This window comes from Labeo rohita, unplaced genomic scaffold (assembly GCF_022985175.1).
Source record: "Labeo rohita strain BAU-BD-2019 unplaced genomic scaffold, IGBB_LRoh.1.0 scaffold_102, whole genome shotgun sequence".
Classification (NCBI taxonomy): Eukaryota; Metazoa; Chordata; class Actinopteri; order Cypriniformes; family Cyprinidae; genus Labeo; species Labeo rohita.
This window is the reverse complement of record NW_026127142.1, coordinates 65,361-83,301: the sequence shown is the minus strand read 5'-3', so window position 1 is coordinate 83,301 and position 17,941 is coordinate 65,361. Positions and strand designations below refer to the sequence as shown.

At 43.8% G+C, this 17,941-nt stretch overlaps 3 protein-coding genes across 4 annotated transcripts in view; 2 read left to right on the top strand and 1 right to left on the bottom strand.

Moving 5' to 3' along the window:
- Window positions 1-1,438: 1,438 nt before the first annotated feature.
- On the bottom strand, window positions 1,439-8,073 carry gpr39 (G protein-coupled receptor 39). Its single transcript, XM_051100491.1, has 3 exons — window positions 7,678-8,073; window positions 4,825-7,048; window positions 1,439-3,533 (listed from the first exon to the last, which is right to left on the bottom strand). The coding sequence occupies exons 2-3, from the start codon at window positions 5,597-5,599 to the stop codon at window positions 3,043-3,045; spliced, it is 1,266 nt and encodes a 421-aa protein (XP_050956448.1). The 5' UTR covers window positions 5,600-7,048; window positions 7,678-8,073; the 3' UTR covers window positions 1,439-3,042.
- Window positions 8,074-8,681: 608 nt separating this feature from the next.
- actr3 (actin related protein 3) lies at window positions 8,682-15,624 on the top strand. The gene is made up of 12 exons (XM_051100490.1): window positions 8,682-8,844; window positions 10,018-10,073; window positions 10,628-10,752; window positions 11,319-11,429; window positions 11,586-11,681; window positions 11,752-11,859; window positions 12,260-12,403; window positions 12,996-13,169; window positions 13,584-13,676; window positions 13,759-13,884; window positions 13,969-14,052; window positions 14,820-15,624. The coding sequence occupies exons 1-12, from the start codon at window positions 8,801-8,803 to the stop codon at window positions 14,913-14,915; spliced, it is 1,257 nt and encodes a 418-aa protein (XP_050956447.1). The 5' UTR covers window positions 8,682-8,800; the 3' UTR covers window positions 14,916-15,624.
- Window positions 15,625-16,873: 1,249 nt separating this feature from the next.
- LOC127157237 (inactive dipeptidyl peptidase 10) overlaps window positions 16,874-17,941 on the top strand; it is a 40,251-nt gene continuing 39,183 nt past the window's right edge. The window contains exon 1 of one of the 2 annotated variants that reach the window (XM_051100483.1): window positions 16,874-17,030. In XM_051100483.1, the coding sequence (XP_050956440.1) occupies window positions 16,965-17,030 (66 nt within the window). In that variant the 5' untranslated portion in view covers window positions 16,874-16,964. The remainder of the gene's footprint in view (window positions 17,031-17,941) is intronic. The other variant, XM_051100486.1, reaches the window with a different exon arrangement.

Below are 17,941 nucleotides of genomic sequence, written 5' to 3'. Positions count from 1 at the left end.
AACAATACACTAGGGCTGCACAGTATACTTATTAACTAACATGCAGGAACTAACATGTAATTAAGGTGGTGCTGCAGTACTGCATTCATGCAGTGATTCATATGACTCATGTCAAAGTTACATTAGTTCATTAGTTCTTGATTAATACATGTCTTAACTAATCATTAGTTCATTGTCAAGAAATTACTAATTCACGTATTAATGCATGATCGTTCATGTACTGTTATTGTAAAGTGTTACCTGCTGAAAGTTCTGTGCAGCAACAAAAAATCGTATATGGACAAATTACATAAAAGTATATTTTTTATATCCCGCGATCCAGCATAGGTACGGAGAACGGACAAATGTTAAAAAGGCCTAGCTGAAATGTTTAGCCATGCCAAGCCATTACCTGATCAGTAGCGTTAACAACTTTAAAGCAGATATTGTGAATAAATAACTCCATAGACTAGTCCTTAGGACAGTGTTTTTACATAGAGTCTCAGTTTATCCACTTCACAGTTACTGTCGGTCTGATGTTCACGTCGTACTGTTGTATGTGACTGTCAGACTCTGTTCGAAGTGTTTTTGTGCTGTAGTCAGTCTCTCCGCACGTGATCGAGTGTGAGGATCGTCTGCTGAGCTGAGCTGGTTCTTCTTTGATGTCTCTGTCCTTCATTGCTGTTCTCAGGATCATCGTCCCCTCACTTTCATACTCCGAATCAGACGCTGCGCTCATCCGTTTTGACTTCGTCTGGACAAGATGTGTTTGTGTCTCTGTCGGAAGGTTAGTTTTCCTCTGACTGCTAAACTGCGTCACAGTTTAACGAAAAAAGGAAACCACTGAAGTATCAATCAGTCAGTTATTGACAAGTTCCATCTGCAGGTGCCGTCCGTGATCCGAAACAGATGTCATCTAGTGAACAGGAGAAATACACACATTTTGTCCCAACATGAAGCTGCTGCTGGTGCGGAGTAAATCTGTCTCGGTGCTGCTGGATCCGTCCAGTCACAGACGGGCGCAGGTGTCCATGATCAGGTGAGGGTTTTACAGCTGGACGTTTGAGCTTGGGGCTCCAAACCAACACAGTTACACTTTAAAATACATTTGAGCTTTTCCCTAGTAAACTTACAAATTCACACTCCAAGTTTTTACTGTGATTACATGTAGCAGCATCAAGTGTGTGAGCTTGTGAGGTTTTGTTTTGTGTAAATCAAATAATATTTGGATGTAAATCGTTCTCTTCCTGACATAAACATAGAACACCAAACCACTGCGGATCACCGTTACGAGACTGTCCGTGTCTGGAGTCGAGCATCAGCATTTGACTTTATTTAGGTTTGGTCCAGATTTCTCTGCAGTTGTTGTACATTGCAAAAACAACAGTAAATATTCACATATACTATAGGCTATTATCCGCCAAATGCAGAATCGTTACACCACAACTTCAGATGACTATTGGGAGGCATTAGTAAGTTTGATTTGACTTTTCAATTTATTTACAAAATAACATTTTAAAATGAATTAAAATAACTGCATTGTATGCACATTTACTTTTCAGCTGAAAATATTATTTGTTTAAAAAAAAAAAAAAGTAAAATCTTTCAGTCACTGGGGACCAGGCCCCCACCATCAACGGCCATGTTTTTTTTTGTTTTTTTATTGTTTGAGGCTCCTGAAGAGCATTTCACCTGCATGACTGATGAAGCACATCCATGATGTTTCAGGGCTGTCTGTAACCCTACGGCGTGTGCTCATCGAGCACAAATGATGCTGCAGATGTTTGCGTGTCATTTGCTGCATGTTAAAGACTGTTTTTCCATGCTTGAAAATGTACATTTACATTTACATTTATTCATTTAGCAGACGCTTTTATCCAAAGCGACTTACAAGTGGGGAATACATCAAGCGATTTGTCTTAAAGTTAAAATGTAACTAGTTCAGTAAATGTTCTGGTTTAACTGTGCCATTGTAATTTCGTGTGTGTAACTGTAATTCATTTCATGATTTCATTAATGGAAAAAAAAAAAAAAAAAAAACATGAAAGCCCCAAAGCCCAGATTGATTCCCGGTGGTTTAGATGTGTAGAAACAGTAAAATGTACCTCCATAATGTGGCAAAATGCCATTACAGATGACAGTTGTCAGGCATCTTGTTAATAATCATGGTTTGGCTTTATTAAACACAAGCTCGTCCAGATAGGATGAAGTAAAAAGGATGAATGATGAGCCAATCTCATCGAATGTCTCCTCTGTTGCTCAGGGGCTTCGAGCTCCTTATTACAGGCCGTGAATCTCTGTCGACTGAGCTCAGATGCAGCAGCTTTCATGATTAAACATCACAGCGAATGAGTTCAGATTCAGATCCTTATTCAGTTCTGATGCTGCTGCATTTACTATAGCATTTAGTGTCCAGCTGAGAAAGGTGATGCTGAAGTCCATTGTGAATTTCAGGTTATAGCAGTGCTCTTCAGTTCACCAGCAGAGGGCGTCCTCACCTCACTTACAGGTTTAGCTGGTTAACATGGGTCAGTTAGGCTCAGCTGCTAAAAACAGTCTTTCTCTACTGACAGTCATTCAGAAGTAGCTGTATATTCTGAAAAAAAAAAACTTTTTCAAACACATTGACATCACTAATATTTTAGTATGTTTTGTGATGGGTGAAGGTTAGAGATGATGGGAATGAAAACAGATATTTTGACTGAGCAAGTTTTCTGTAGACTTTTTTTTCCGCTCGCTCTTATTTCAGACCCTCATGACCCATGAGCTTCATGTCCTGCATTGTGATTATAGTTTGCAAACTCTTGCTCTTTTTCTGGCTCTGAATCTGATTCTCTTTTATGAATCTGCGATCTTATTTTGATTTGTTTTGCTCTGACTTTTTTCTCACACAAGGTTTCTGTAAATATTCCTTTATTAAAATACAGTGAATGTCAGACATCGTCAGTGATGTAGATAAGAACAGATTTAGCACAGGTTCCCTGTTGCATGACTCTCGAGTTAATGTGTAGGATTTCATTAGGATTTAAAGTGATCACCAGTGTTCTCCAGCTGGTTAGTCCATCAGTTAGCGTTAGGCAGTGCAGTGGGTTGGTTGATCTCGTCGTCCAGGGGTTCAGAGGTCAGCGCGTCTGTGTTCGGTGGCCGGTCGGCGGGGTCCGGAGGGTTTGGACTCTCTGCTGACGACGGAGGCGTCGATCTGCCACCGGGAACCATCCGTATGCGGTCTAGCGATCGCCTCAGCAGGGGCCGTATCGTGTTGCCGGAGCTCTTCGAGGCCTGACTGCTCTCCAGTGTTCTTCTGTTGATGTGCTGCAGCGATAGACGGCACAGCAGCGTCTGCAGGAACGCCGAGCGGAACTGGCGCGAGGAGAGGTTATACAGCAGCGGGTTCAGCACCGAGCTCAGGTAGAAGAAGGTGTCGGCCACCGGATGAAGCTTCACGTAGCTGCTCAGGAAACTCACCGTCCACGCCGACGTGGGCACCGCCGCCGTCATCAGCCTGCGGATCTGATTGGGCATCCAGCACACGAGCAGCGCGCACACCATCAGCACTAATGAGAACACAGACGGGAGGAGAGAGAACAGAATCTCGGGTGAGGAGAGAACCAAAGCAAACCAAATAGAATCTGTCATCATGGCAGGATCCAGGAGGACAAGCACAGTAGCCTTCTGAATTACAAACAAAGTGTTTGCATTTTATACAAGGTTTCTTCTTTTCCCTAAAATGTATTTTAGTCATTTAACTTTTTACCATGTTTGCTGTCTTAAACAATATTCACGCTTTTCGGCTAACCTGCTTAATTAGATAGTGGATCACTGACCCACATCCTCGTGAGCTTTGTGTAAGAAATTGTTTTATTCTAAATTACGTAACACAAAATCACTGCTGAACTTAATTGTCCGATTACATCTTACAATTCACAGTATACTAAAAATAACGATTTTTTGATCTTTTTCTATCTTTTCACCATTGCAGTTCTGTTTATGGTCCATGTGCTGACAGATGTGGATGTGCGTCGGCCGTGAATCATGTAAGTAATGCATGTTGTGATGAGCTCATTCACTCTGCAGTAGTTCTGAAACTCGTTCAAGAGTCCCTCTGATCATTTTTTTTTCGTGCAGGTAGTAAGAACCTAAAAAAACATTTGTGGTTCTTGAAATGTATGTGGTGTTTAACCTGTTTACATGTGCACTTACTATGTGAGCAAGCACTCTAATCCGTTAGTCAGCTTGCATAAGCAAACTGGTAGCTTTTCTTTCAGACCCTAATTTAGCTGAAGATGAGGTCGTGACTCTAAAACAGTGGTTCTTAAATCTTTGTCCTGGGCGCCCCCTGCTCTGCACATTTTGCATGTCCCCATTATTTAACACACCTGATTGAGATCATCAGCTTATTAGGAGAAAGATCCATGAACTGAGCTAACGAGCTGATGATCTCACTCAGGTGTGTTAAATAAGGGAAACATGCAAAATGTGCAGAGAAGGCGGCCCCCACGACTGGAATTGAGAAGCACTGCTCTAAAATGTGAGTGTTTGAGTGTTATTGCGTCAGATCACGTGACTGCAGCGGCTGCTCCGCGTCTGGATCCGTGAGATTGAACAGAGATTTACACGGCTCATTTGTACAGACGGAGCAGGATGGTTACCGAAGTATCTTTCAGTCTGATAGAGGCTGATAGAGAAAATGTGTTAGAGGGTTCAGTGGATATTTGAGTAAGGTTGGGTCAGGGTAAAGGTGAACCTTCTTTCTCAACAGGAATCGTGTCACGTCTTGTAAAGTCAGGCCGAGACACGCGTGCGAGATGACGAACGGATTACTGAAGAGAGCGAATGATGTCCTACCAAGGAAGAGGATGGTCTGCTTGCGGGACGCTTTCACCCGGGCGCTCTCGTGCTTGGGAACCCTGCGTTCGGCTCCGTTTGGGCTGGACTCGTCGGTTCCCATCGGGGCCCGAAGAACAGCGATCATGGCTCTGCACATGAAGGCCACGCCGCCCAGGACGAGCAGATAGAGAATGAAGGCCATGAAGATGCTGGTGCGGTACATCACCCAGTGCTGGCTCAGGTTGGTGCAGAAGGTCAGGTTCTGCGCCGGCCCCTGGAGGCCCTTGGTCACGTGTCGTTCGGTTCCCGTGGCCACGAGCAGCGGCAGAGCGACGAGAGCCGAGCAGATCCACGCGGACAGCAGGAGCTTCACGGTGCGGCCGCCGGACAGGGCTTTGTAGCGGAACGGGTGACAGATGGCCATGTAGCGCTCGAAACTCAGCGTGGCCACGTTGAGGATGGTGGCGTAGCTGCACGCCTCGAACAGGAAGTTGTAGATCTTGCAGGAGGCGTCGCCGGAGGAGGACGAGAAGGGGAACCAGATGGCGCTGTAGAGCTCCGCGGGCATCCCGATCAACAGCACCAGCAGATCGGAGCAGGCCAGACTCACCATGTGATCCGTCACGTTCTTCTGCAGGTAGCCGTTCCGCTGCAGCACCTGCGCCACGTGGATGGTGAGGCTGTTTCCCACGATGCCGAGGACGAGGATGAGGCTGTACAGCACCGTGAGGAAGATCTTCACCTCGTGACCGGGCTCCAGTTTTTTCCAGTCTACTTCCTCATTCTTCTCCATGATATCAGTCGCTCTGTTCGGACGTATTGACTTTAGTCCTGTTTATCTGCGCTCTTATCACGACCATTAATCATCAAACTCGCACAGCGCAAAATCACAGCGTTCCACTTGAAACATGAAGTCTGTGAATCCTTCATGATGAAGATCAGAGCGTCTCACCTCGGCTCGCTGGTGTCAGTCTCTGCTGGAGCGATGCTTTAGACTCCACTTCTTCCGCTCGTGTGTGAAAGCTCTGCTGCGAGTTAATGATTAGAGTTTGACGAATGAACGCGGAGGCGGCGCGAGGTACTGCCCTGATCTGAGCCGAGCGTCGCTATTTGAGCTGGAACTATTAGTCACGTGATGCTTTACAAGACGAGGTGTGTCCCGATCCACAAACGCTCTGTGTGTGTGTGTGTTTACACAGGTTACAGCCACAGTACATACTCTAGAGTGTTTCAAAGTGATAATTCACCTACAAATGATCATTCTGTCATCACTTACTCTCCCTCACGCCCCTCCAGACCTGAATGAGTTTCTTCTCTTGAACACAAGATATTTTGAAGAATGTTGACATAGTGCAAACACTTCTCAAAATAACTTTTCCTCTGTAGAAAAACTATGTTGTGACAATTAAAGGAATAGTTCTCCCAAAAATGAAAATGAACCCATAATTTACTCGCCCTCAAGCCATCCTAGGTGTATATGACTTTATGCTTTCAGACAAATATATTATATTAAAAAACACTTATATTAAATTATATTGAATTATACAGGTATGTTAAAAATGTCCTGACTCCTCCAAGCTTTATAATGGGGTTTGATTTTGAAGCAAAATAAAGTGCATCCATCCATCATAAAAAGTCCTCCACACGGCTCTGGAGGGTTAATAAAAGCCTTCTGAAGCGAATCAATGCATTTGTGTAAAAAAATATCCATATTTAAAACTTTGAAAATGCAGGCCTGACCCTAAGTGCAACAAAAACAGTTTAGTGTTTACTCTTCCATCCAACAATACGTGTGGTAGCACTGCTATTAAGGCACTGTTAATCGTTCTGATGAGTATTTGCACAGCGTTTGTCCTCCATCATCATCATCATCACTGGCTCAGATCGCGTTCATCAGCGCTCACATATGAGCTGCTGCATTCTGGGTGTAAAACTACAACATGATCTGCACATGTGTTTTGTTTTGTTTTTTTGCTAAAAGTAGATTCATCAAATTGCTCATCGTTGCAAACAGCAGTTACAGTTCACAGGCTGTGTAATCGCTTTATGTCTGTTATTGCAGGTCTCAGTTCAGCACAAATGCAGATCAACACAAGAGCTGTAAAACACAGATAACTGGTCACACGTGAGCACTAACCAGCTGGTTAAACGGCTATGATCGTAGCTTTTATATCAGTCATATAATCTCAGTGTTTCTGGACCAAACGACCCAAATCCGCCCGTTCTGTTAATGGGATCGGGACTGAAGAACATGCAGATCAAAATAAACACACAGGAAAATGTAATCGTTAATATGGTTTGTTAGTTCTTGTTGAAAAGAACACTTTATTTTATCTTTGATTTCATAAAGAATGTAAAACATCATTAAAGATGTAAATCCCTCAGCTGGACAATAAAGTTAAACTAGTTCACTGAGGTCATCGTGAGTCTCAGGATCAGATCACAAATGTTCGACAAACTCTGATGAATCAAGAAACCTGCCAAGAACATGTACGTCCGTAACTCACCCCACAAATATAAGAAAGAAATATTTTTAAAAATGAAAATAAAGCCTAGTTTGAAGATTATTTTACTGCTGTAATGCTACGTGATGTCGTATCGATTCTCTGCACACGCTCACGACGGGTGTAAGACGTGTTTGGGTAAGAAAGGACACCTAGAGAAAACCAGATGATCTATTAGCAACAACTGGCAATGCTGGAGAAACAGGACCGTCTGCTTAAAACCCTTCGGTCAGGATGGACACAGACCTAATATGGAGTTAAGCGCATGATTTCGTGTAAATAGAGGATCTCTAGAACCTTTATCAAGCGGCCCACGTTCGGCATGTGAAGGACCTTGTCTGTGTTAGTGTTAGTGCGTCTCACTGACCTTCTGCTGGTCGAGAAACAGATGGAGACCTTTGACTGTAGATTCACTGCAAATAAAGAGGCATTCAGCGTTAGACTCACAGTTACAGAATGTGATGCTGGTTTTTTACTCCTTGGTAGAAATGGTTTGTGTGGTGACTACAAGGGGCTTCAGAAGACATAATCCGTCCTTTTCTGCTGTACTTCTTGGATGTTTGAGAATCAAATGCAGTGCCACTGAATCGACCCAGAATGTCTCGACAACTCACTGTACTTATAATACTGTACTGTATAAAGCATTATAGAGATACAACTAACTGCACAAGACAAACAGAATTTGTTGAGAATTGTGATCTGCCACATACAACTTAACATTAACTTCGAAATCACACACAGCACAAGTGTTTCCTGGTCCTAAAAACTAACCCTAATGATCTCCATTCAGTCCTGCATGAGCTCCATCTGCTGGACAGAGACATTCACTCATTTACTCTGACTGATGTGTTCTTCATGTGCATTTCGTGTTATTTAACAAAAACAGAACGAACTCAAAAACAATCCCGCGTTGGTTTGATCTTTCTATAAAGGCGTTCACCTAAACAACATGTTAATGCCGCACTGACCTTTTATTGAGCTACAGCTTCAGGGTTTGATCAAATAAGCTTTTTAATGCACTACTGAAGGGCAGGGCGCGCGCATCGCCTTCATGATTCCCGCCTTACACCCCTCAACTAATTTCTCTCATTCAAAATTAAAGGTTAAATCTGATGTGCTCGCTTTGTGTGCAAATTTAAACAAACACAAAACTTCGCCGAAGTGTCAGCACTCTTTTCACATATCATATCTGTTGTGCGTGCGCGTGCGCGTGCTTATGCTTCGACTGTCAGCAAAACAATCATGTCATCCTCTGAAACCGAAAGAACGATCAGTCGGCAGTTGTTCTCTTCTGGTATGTGAGCGGCCACGTGTTTGAGTCGCTAGGCCCCGCCCACCAAACGCCCCGCCCCGCCTGTGTCATCGCTGTGTGCGCTTGAATGCGGAAGTGGAAAAACGCTTCCCTTCGCGCTTCCGGGTTCCGCCTCGCGCACAAACGGACCGACTGATCACTCGTACCGGGAGCTCGCCGGCGCTTTAACGCACTCGAGATGGCCGCTCGGTTACCGGCATGCGTTGTGGATTGTGGCACAGGGTGAGTAATTCACTGAATCTGCCGGTGCACGCGAAAACCGGCGCGATACGTGCGCGCACTAGCGCGCCTGCAAAGACGCCGTTTTCGTGCTGAATATTTGCTTGCCGTCTGTCAGCAGCCGTTTGGTTTATGCCATCATTGCTTCTCCTTGGCAGAGATGAGCGGAGACTGTCATGAAATCAGTGAGTTTGCGGTGATTGTGCGCCGAGGGGTGACGCGGATCTCAGGAGCGCGCAGCGGCGAAACGCGCCGATTTAACGCCCACATACGATTAAATGTGCCGCTTATCGCACAACATTATTAGACGAATGGTGTACATGAGCAGCGAAAAGAGTTTAAAGAGCGGGGAAATGATTGAATCTGTTGTCTTTACTTGTGCGCATGCGCACATCTGCTTCCTCTTCCTGCACTTCCGTATTCTCGCTGCGGCCTTATATGGGCAAACAGAGAAAAACACTAAATCCTTTAATATCTTTAACCTCGTATCAAAACATGATGCTGCACATTGACGAATAACAAACAGATTTAAACTATGTGAAACACCGAAATCCGTCCTTTTATAACCACAGGCGGTGTGATTGATGTTTTATTTGTGCGAGTCATTTGTTCTGTTTGGATTCGTGTGGATGTTTCAGTGATTGAGTTAAACTGATCTGTGTGTGTCTGATCACAGCAGAACAACACTGCTGGAAATATTTTGACATGTAGAGACATGAAAACATCTACAGCAGTCGGTGTGTGTGTTTGAGACCCCACAAGTGCGCTAATAATAACTACTTCCGTTTAGACACTTCAAAAAATAACAGTTGTTTTAATTGCAAAGGTTCGTGTGTTGATTCGCGGTAAAATAATTATCGTTATGAAAACAGTTATGAGTATGTGAGATGTTGACATCCTTTATGAACTGGGAGCGGTTGGAGATGTTGTGATTTTAAAGAAATGGATTTAAACGGGTGTTTGATGTATAAACTGAATGAAGCGCTCATCATAACGAATATAATCAGATGTTATTGTTTGTTCAGGGTTTGGTTTGGCTCGGCATTCTTAAAATTGCACATTCTCCATGATCTGCAGTTTCTGTCTGTTTTCTTCAACACCCGGATGTAAATGTCAGCAGCAGGTCAAGTGTGCATGGATGAATATGAGCAGTGATTCGTGTGTTTTGTGTTTCAGGTACACTAAACTGGGATACGCAGGAAACACGGAACCGCAGTTCATCATTCCGTCATGTGAGTGTGGAGTGTGTCCTGATGTGTGTACGGGGTGTTACGCCCCTGTAGGGTGTAGTGCACATCTGTAGTGTGCTTGTACTGTACTGTGGGTTTCAGGAATGAGATTTTGAGATCAGATCAGGAAGTTGCAGAAACACTGAGATGAACATGAGCATTAAAAAAGTGGCTTACAAACCCAGTTTGTCCTTTATCATCTTCTGACTTTTTAAGTGCAAAGTTAAAGTGGTTAACTTGATTAGTTTTTTTTTTTAATCTGTGTTAGTGGCACACAATTAATTAGAAAGATAGTCATGATCATGATTTATTCAGTTTCACTCTGCTCTGTGTCAGATGACACTGTTTTCCGTATGTTCAGCATTATGTGAGTGATCCTGAAATTCATTAGTCAAAAGATCATCTTACAAACGTCCTGTAATAAATCTTTTTCTGCTGCTGTATTCTTTCACATCAGCGTTTGGTTCTCGTTTTTAGTCGTGGCGTGTTCGCTTCCTGTCGTCACGTTTGATTGACGGCAGTCGTCGGTCCATCCGATGATCCCTTTCTCCTTTCAGGCATCGCCATTAAAGAGTCGGCGAAGGTGGGCGATCAGGCTCAGCGGAGGATGATGAAGGGTGTGGATGACCTCGACTTCTTCATCGGAGACGAAGCCATCGATAAACCCACTTACGCCACCAAAGTGAGTGAACCGTCAGTGCTGCTTCAGCGTGATCATGGGAATAAATGTGATTTGATGTGATGTGTGCGGCCGTACGCAGGTTCTGCTGCGCTAGTCTGATTGGTCAGTTGTGCTTTTTGTGTGAATTTGTTTCTTCATCATATTTGTATAAATGTGTCACTCCATCACTGTCTTTCCAGTGGATCCTCTGCAGTGAATGGGTGCCGTCAGAAAGAGTCCAAACAGCTGATAAAAACATCACAATAATCCACAGTTGTGATGTCTTAAAGATGGATTTGTTTCTTTTGTCTTCTCAAGACATTAATAGATGGGCTGGAGTGTTGTGGATTCCTTGTAGATTATTGTGATGTTTTTTTTTATCGGCCTGAGGGGCAGCACATTTAGCACATTTGTCTGAACTGTTCCTTTGTTCAGTCGTGCACACACTCCGATTACCTGCGGGCCGATCGCAGCCGTGATGATGAAGGGTTTTCAGCTCAACCTTCATCATCATCATCAAGTTGTGCATCTGTCAGAAACGTACGCGCGTGTGTGTCCGTGATCTCTGAGCGTCTCCGTCTCCGCAGTGGCCCATTCGGCACGGGATCGTGGAGGACTGGGATCTGATGGAGAGATTTATGGAGCAGGTGATCTTCAAGTACCTGAGAGCCGAACCCGAGGACCATTACTTCCTACTGGTAAGGAGTATTCCCCTAAATGCTGATTATTAATTTAATGTCTCTTCTTAAACTGAGACCTGAAGTACATGGGTTGGACTATTAATGCGTTCAGCTAACTCTGCGCATCACTTCCTGTGTGTCGTTTAACGTGTGCTGTTTGTTTCTCTGCTGCAGACCGAACCTCCGCTGAACACGCCGGAGAACCGCGAGTACACGGCCGAGATCATGTTTGAGTCCTTTAACGTGCCGGGGCTGTACATCGCTGTGCAGGTACACACACACACACACACACTCGGTCTCAGTGCTGATGCGTTTGGCTGATCTTGTGTGTGTTTGTCAGGCTGTTCTGGCTCTGGCAGCGTCATGGACGTCTCGGCAGGTGGGTGAGAGAACACTTACAGGAACTGTCATCGACAGCGGAGATGGAGTTACTCACGTCATTCCAGTGGTACGTCACACACACACATTACAGAACAAACCGATTCTCTCAAATGTCCAGTTTAATGCTTAATAATTCTGTCCTTTTGAACACTGAATTCCATTAGGGCTATTGTAGGAATGTCAGTGCTGAGAGCTGGAATGTCATAAATTGACACTTGGTTTTTTTTCATGGAGAAGAAACTCAAACATATAAATATTTGTTTTCAAACAGCCATTCATATTCAGACCTAATACCTAATCATTATTTTCGTTTTTCGGCGGCTGCTCTTCTGTCGTGCCTGATCACGTCACCGTGTTTTGATCCTGTCGATCTCGGGCTCATGACCTCTTCCCTGTAGAATAACACAGAACAGGAAGTGACCTTGAGCGTTCTCACCGAGAGTCTGCTGCTGTGATTGGTTTGACAGGCGGAGGGTTACGTGATCGGCAGCTGCATTAAACACATTCCCATCGCGGGCCGGGACATCACGTACTTCACGCAGCAGCTGCTGAGGGAGCGAGAGGTGGGCATCCCGCCGGAGCAGTCGCTGGAGACCGCCAAAGCCGTCAAGGTGAGCGAGAGTGTGTGTTTGACCGTTTCTGTTTGTGTGTGTGAGCTCTGGTATATCTGGTTTATGAGCACACAGATGTGTACAATGACAAGGGTGTTACAGGGTAAACATGGTTTATTACACTTCCTGTGTCCCCATTAACGTAAAGGCTTAGAAAAAACATACTGGTGTTTTATGAAATTCAAAAATTGGCAGTAAATTGCCAGTGGGTTTGGGTGCAGAGTTTGGGTAGGGGATAGAAAATGCAGTTTATACAGAAGAAAAACCATTATGCCTATGGAGAGTCTCCTTAAACCACGTGTGTGTGTGTGTGTGTGTGTACTTGTTCTTGCTACATTGTGGGGACCAAATGTCCCCACAAGGATAGTAAAACCTGAAATTTTTGACATTGTGGGGACCGGCCTGCAGAGTGTGGGTTGGGTTAGGGGATAGACAATATTGTTTTGTCAGTGTAAAAACTATAGAAGTCTATGGAAAGTCCCCACAATTCACAAAAACAAACGTGTGCGTGTGTGCGTGCGTGTGTGTGTGATGGAGCACACAAGCGTCTCGTCCTCCACACTCTGAGCGTCTGTCCGTCTGTCTGCTGCAGGAGCGCTTCAGTTACGTCTGTCCCGACCTGGTGAAGGAGTTCAATAAGTACGATACCGACGGGTCCAAATGGATCAAGCAGTACACCGGCATCAACGCCATCAGCAAGAAAGAGTTCACTATCGATGTGGGATACGAGCGCTTCCTGGGGCCTGAAATCTTCTTCCACCCTGAGGTTTGGACAGACACATGTTTATTTTAATTACAATAAGCACAGACAAACACAAACCCTTCAGAAAAACAAAAAACACAGCATCGATCCACCTCTAATCTGTATGTATTGATATAGTAACACAAACCAAGCTCAATACATATGTATGTGCTTTTTGAAAGAAATAAGTATTTTTGAAGCCGTTTTGCTGATTTGTAGTATTTAGTCCTTGTTGAAAGTAAAAGAATCTGAAATTCGTGAAATGCATGGTTTGATCTGTAGGGATGTACATTATTCAAGATGTCTTCAAGTCCTCAGGTTGATAATTAGACCTCTTCAGAAACCCTGTGGAGAGAGATTAGTCCCCCAACCACACACACACACACACACACACACACAAACACAGAGCAGTGTCTCACACTCCGTTTCCTCTCTCAGTTCGCTAACCCGGACTTCACTCAGCCCATCTCTGAGGTGGTGGACGAGGTCATTCAGAACTGTCCGATCGACGTGCGCCGTCCGCTCTATAAGGTCAGTAGCGTCAGTCTCGGTCAGATACGGCCCACGGTTCAGTGGTGTGAACGAGTGTGTGAACGCGTGTCCTCCTCCACAGAACGTCGTCTTGTCGGGCGGCTCCACCATGTTCCGTGACTTCGGCCGGCGTCTCGGGAGAGACCTGAAGAGAACGGTGGACGCGCGTCTGAAGCTCAGCGAGGAGCTCAGCGGAGGAAAACTCAAGGTGACATTCAGCAGCAGATCAACAGCAGCGTCAGTGTGTGAGAAATAACACAACTCAACATGTGCATCTGTTCTTCTCTCGCAGCCTAAACCCATCGACGTTCAGGTCATCACCCATCACATGCAGCGGTACGCCGTGTGGTTCGGAGGATCCATGCTGGCGTCAACTGTGAGTTTCACACACATGCACATCCAGTATATATAAACCCCCCCCCCTGTGTAATGACAGTTTCCAAAACATTTTTGTAATTGACAGAAATTAGGAGATCAAAAATAAGAAACTCAAATAATTGAAATAATTATGGTTCAGAATTCCAGAAGTGTTAAGAGCTGAGTGTTCTTCAGTGCGTGGCGTTTCTGCTCTTTTTATCCAATGCATCTGCATATCTAATAATTTTTGATGACTACATCAAAATTAAGGATGAGCATTTTTATAAGTAGTTTTTACTGAACATTTCTATCAGGTAAAATATATTGGAACATGTACATCTGTTATAAAAACGACTACATTGTTATAAAATTTGATTCATTTGAATGACTTTTCAAATCACTTTTGAAATGAGGCTTCATCATTTATTCTGGTTTCTCTGGTTTTTCAAAGACAGTAAAACCGTTATTGATGGTGAATACAATGAGAAACCTCATTCTAATGCTTGTTTTCTCTGACATTTAAATAATTTAAAGTCCTCTAAGGACCCTTTGGCCCCAGACGTCTGCTTTAAAGGGCCCGTCTGACGAGGAATCGCCTTTCTAATGAATCACTGGAGATTACTTCATTGTACTGTGAAAACATCCTGTAATGTTCCAGGAGCGTCCTGATGAATCTGTGCCGTGTGAACTCGATTACGCTGATGTTTACTAATGACTGTCATTACCTTCACACCGCGGGATGTTGGGAACACCTGTGTGACGCTGTGTCTGTTTGTTTCTCTTCAGCCGGAGTTTTACCAAGTGTGTCACACCAAGAAGGACTACGAGGAGATCGGGCCGAGCATCTGCCGCCACAACCCCGTGTTTGGTGTCATGTCCTAAACAAACACACACACGCGCGCACACACACACACACACACACACTCGTATGGGATGGTAGGGTGCAGATGCAGAAAAGAGAAATGCTTTTTCTATTGTTGGTCCCCTCAGAGTAGACACGTGTCCGACGGACCGGTTCACCACGACCGCTGGACACATACGACCGTTTTCTTGAGTTTTGTTGATTTTATGCCAGTGTAAGCAACCGAAAGCGCTTCAGTCTGTGTCGTGTGAGTGTGTGACGACATGTAACTGAACTCTGATCGTGAGATTTATGATGAAACTGGACCACCGTCATTATTGTCATTGAGATGTAAAGAATCACATGTTGAACTGAGTTCGGCTCCATCCTGTGCTTTATTTTAATGTTTTATGACCCGAACCCCTACCACATTTAAGCAAAGCATTTCCTGCTCTACTTTGATACTTCCTTTCGATCTCCAATTTGTGACTAAAAGAGAATTGTTAAAAAAAAAAAAAAATACCCATATACTGGATTTTCTGTCTGTCTTTCTTTTTCTTCATGGCGTTTTAGATACTCGACTGCTTTTACCTTCAGATGTCATTTATTCATGATTGCAGACGGTCATATGAACATGTGCTTGAGCGGAATCAGTATTAGAAGTTGTTTTGATAAAGGCAGACGCGCACGGGTGGGATTTGTAAGTGTAATGGTGAAACATTCCAATAAAAGCTCATGGTTTCTAATGAAGCTGTGTTTGTGTCCGTCTAATGAGCGTGATGTTCGTCAGGTGTGTTGGAGCTGTGGATCTTCAGCCGATTCCTGCAAAAACAATCCCATCTAGAAAATGAGAAATATTTCACATGGAGCGGCAGTTACTGCACTCAAGGTGCTGCATCTCATCTCTGCATCTCATATCTTTGCTTTTTTAAGATTAATAAAAGCACACTGGCAGCAGATGAGTCTTAATATCTATTCATGCTGCTAGAAAGACCTGATTAACACAACTGATCTTCTCATATTCCAAGTGCCGCTGCTGCCTTCACGCCACGTCGTAATTACCGTAATTCCGACATGACAACACGTGACATTTTACTCTCAGCTTTCCGTGTTGTCGGAGTCGGAGGTAGCGCCAAAACGAACCTGACGGCGGTCACGTGGTACATCTGTAACTGGTTTAATAAGTCGTAAATCCGAAAACATTCCGAGTTTACAAGTTGTAATTACGAGTTCAGAAACACGTGAGGGCTTTGGCGTTGATAGTGTTGCCACAGAAACACATAATTCAGATAGAGTAGAATGTCACGTTTTTTTCCCGGAATTACGGCATGGCGTGAATGCAGCATAACTTCTTTTTCATTGTTTAATTGTTTCAGTGAACAATCCAGCTGAGAGTCTGGAGTCTGGAGTCTGTTCGCAGCCGATGTGCGCGTTAACTTGGTTTTGTCCGCTCGTCAGTTGAACTCCGCAGGACTGCACTAGTTTGTGATTAAATTTGGGAGCAGAAAAACATAAATGTATAATATATATAATGTATATAAACGTATTATATATATACATACATATATATATATATATATCAAATGTTTAATTGTATTCAACTGTTATTCTAGTAGTCTCCTCAAACTTTAGTATTGTTGTGTAAATGGGGTTAAATTATTTGTTTATTGATCTCATTATATTGAATGTCGGCGTCTCAGTTCCAAGATATTTCTAAACTGCAGATCAAACGATAATAATTTCACACAGAGAGCGTCATCCACCGCTTAAACCGGGTCGGTGTGTTTGAGTTTGTCCCCCCGAAATCAGTCCTGTGTCTGAGTTTGTCCGTGAAAACGTGAAGTTTAGAAACACCTGCTGATGTTGAAGCGCGTGCAGACACTGAGATGAGCTGCTTCAGATGAACGAAACAGATCTGCATTCAAACATGAGAAACTCTAGAGTGAGATGGAGTGACTCCATTAGAGAGAGAGAGAGAGAGAGAGAGAGAGAGAGCATCGCTCAGTTCATTCGCTTTTCTCTTCGCCGATCATCATCGAGGCGCTTCTGTCGGACAAACAAACTGATCGGATCTTCGTCGCTTTTTCTCGATGAATCAAACGGCCAGTGTCTCTCATCAGGTGAAATGTCAGTCCTCATCATCCAAGAGCATCACAGTAAGTGTTTTCTGTGTTTTCTCACGGCAGTTGTTGTGTGCTGGATTCGCTTTGCTGGGTTTTTGTCAGAAATGAAAACGGTGTCAGATTGACTGGTGTCTTTATACTAATCAAACACATTTGATCAATAATAATTTAGCTGATGCGATTGTCACGTAATATCGTGTTATTTCCCGCCATGCGGTTGTTTGTCTTTGTTTCACTTTTTTTTATAGAACGCACAAAAAGTGTCACAAACGCAGGTGAAATCAGGCAGATGAAAGATGGTTCCTAAATGTCTGGAGTCCGTTTATCAGCTGAACATGCAGTGTGTGATATTACAGTGCATCAGAAGGGTTAGTTAATGAGAAGTTGTGAGCTTTGTGACTGTGCTGCAAGGATGATGTTTGTTCATCTTAAAGTCCGTCTGTGACTGACAGCAGGAACACGGTCTGCAGGACCTGATGTGACTCATTTAGTGCATTACATTCATATTCTGAGTTCTTCTGCTTATCTGTATATGGTATGTAGAATGGATTTGATCTGTTGTCGAAGATTAATTTAGGGTGGGAGGAGGGGAAAAATGATTCTCAGATGCATCACAGATCTCTTTAATGCTTGAGATTTGAATCTGAGCTTGTGTATTTTTGAATCCAATGAAGCATATAGTGCGATTCAAACATGTAAACCAGGGACGGCCAACTTTAGTCCCGGTGGGTCCTGCATAGTTCAGCTCCAATCCTAATGAATCACACCTGCCTGTAGCTTTTGTCTTGAAGACATTGAATATATTGCTCAGGTGTGTTTGATTAGGACTGGAGCTAAATGCCGCAGGAACCTCCTGGACCAAAGTTGGCCATCCCATTTTTTTTTTCCTGTTGATTGGATTATTTCAGGTTTATGGAAATTTCATCCTGATTGAGCTCAATCAG

Bases quoted from the DNA above. Each gene is read 5' to 3' on its own strand.
- gpr39 (XM_051100491.1), bottom strand. From the start codon at position 5,599: ATGGAGAAGAATGAGGAAGTAGACTGGAAAAAACTGGAGCCCGGTCAC. The intron at 3,534-4,824 runs GTAGGACATCAT...TGTTCTCATTAG, and splicing joins GCAGACCATCCTCTTCCTTG to TGCTGATGGTGTGCGCGCTG.
- actr3 (XM_051100490.1), top strand. From the start codon at position 8,801: ATGGCCGCTCGGTTACCGGCATGCGTTGTGGATTGTGGCACAGG. The intron at 8,845-10,017 runs GTGAGTAATTCA...TTTGTGTTTCAG, and splicing joins GTTGTGGATTGTGGCACAGG to GTACACTAAACTGGGATACG. The intron at 12,404-12,995 runs GTGAGCGAGAGT...TGTCTGCTGCAG, and splicing joins AGACCGCCAAAGCCGTCAAG to GAGCGCTTCAGTTACGTCTG.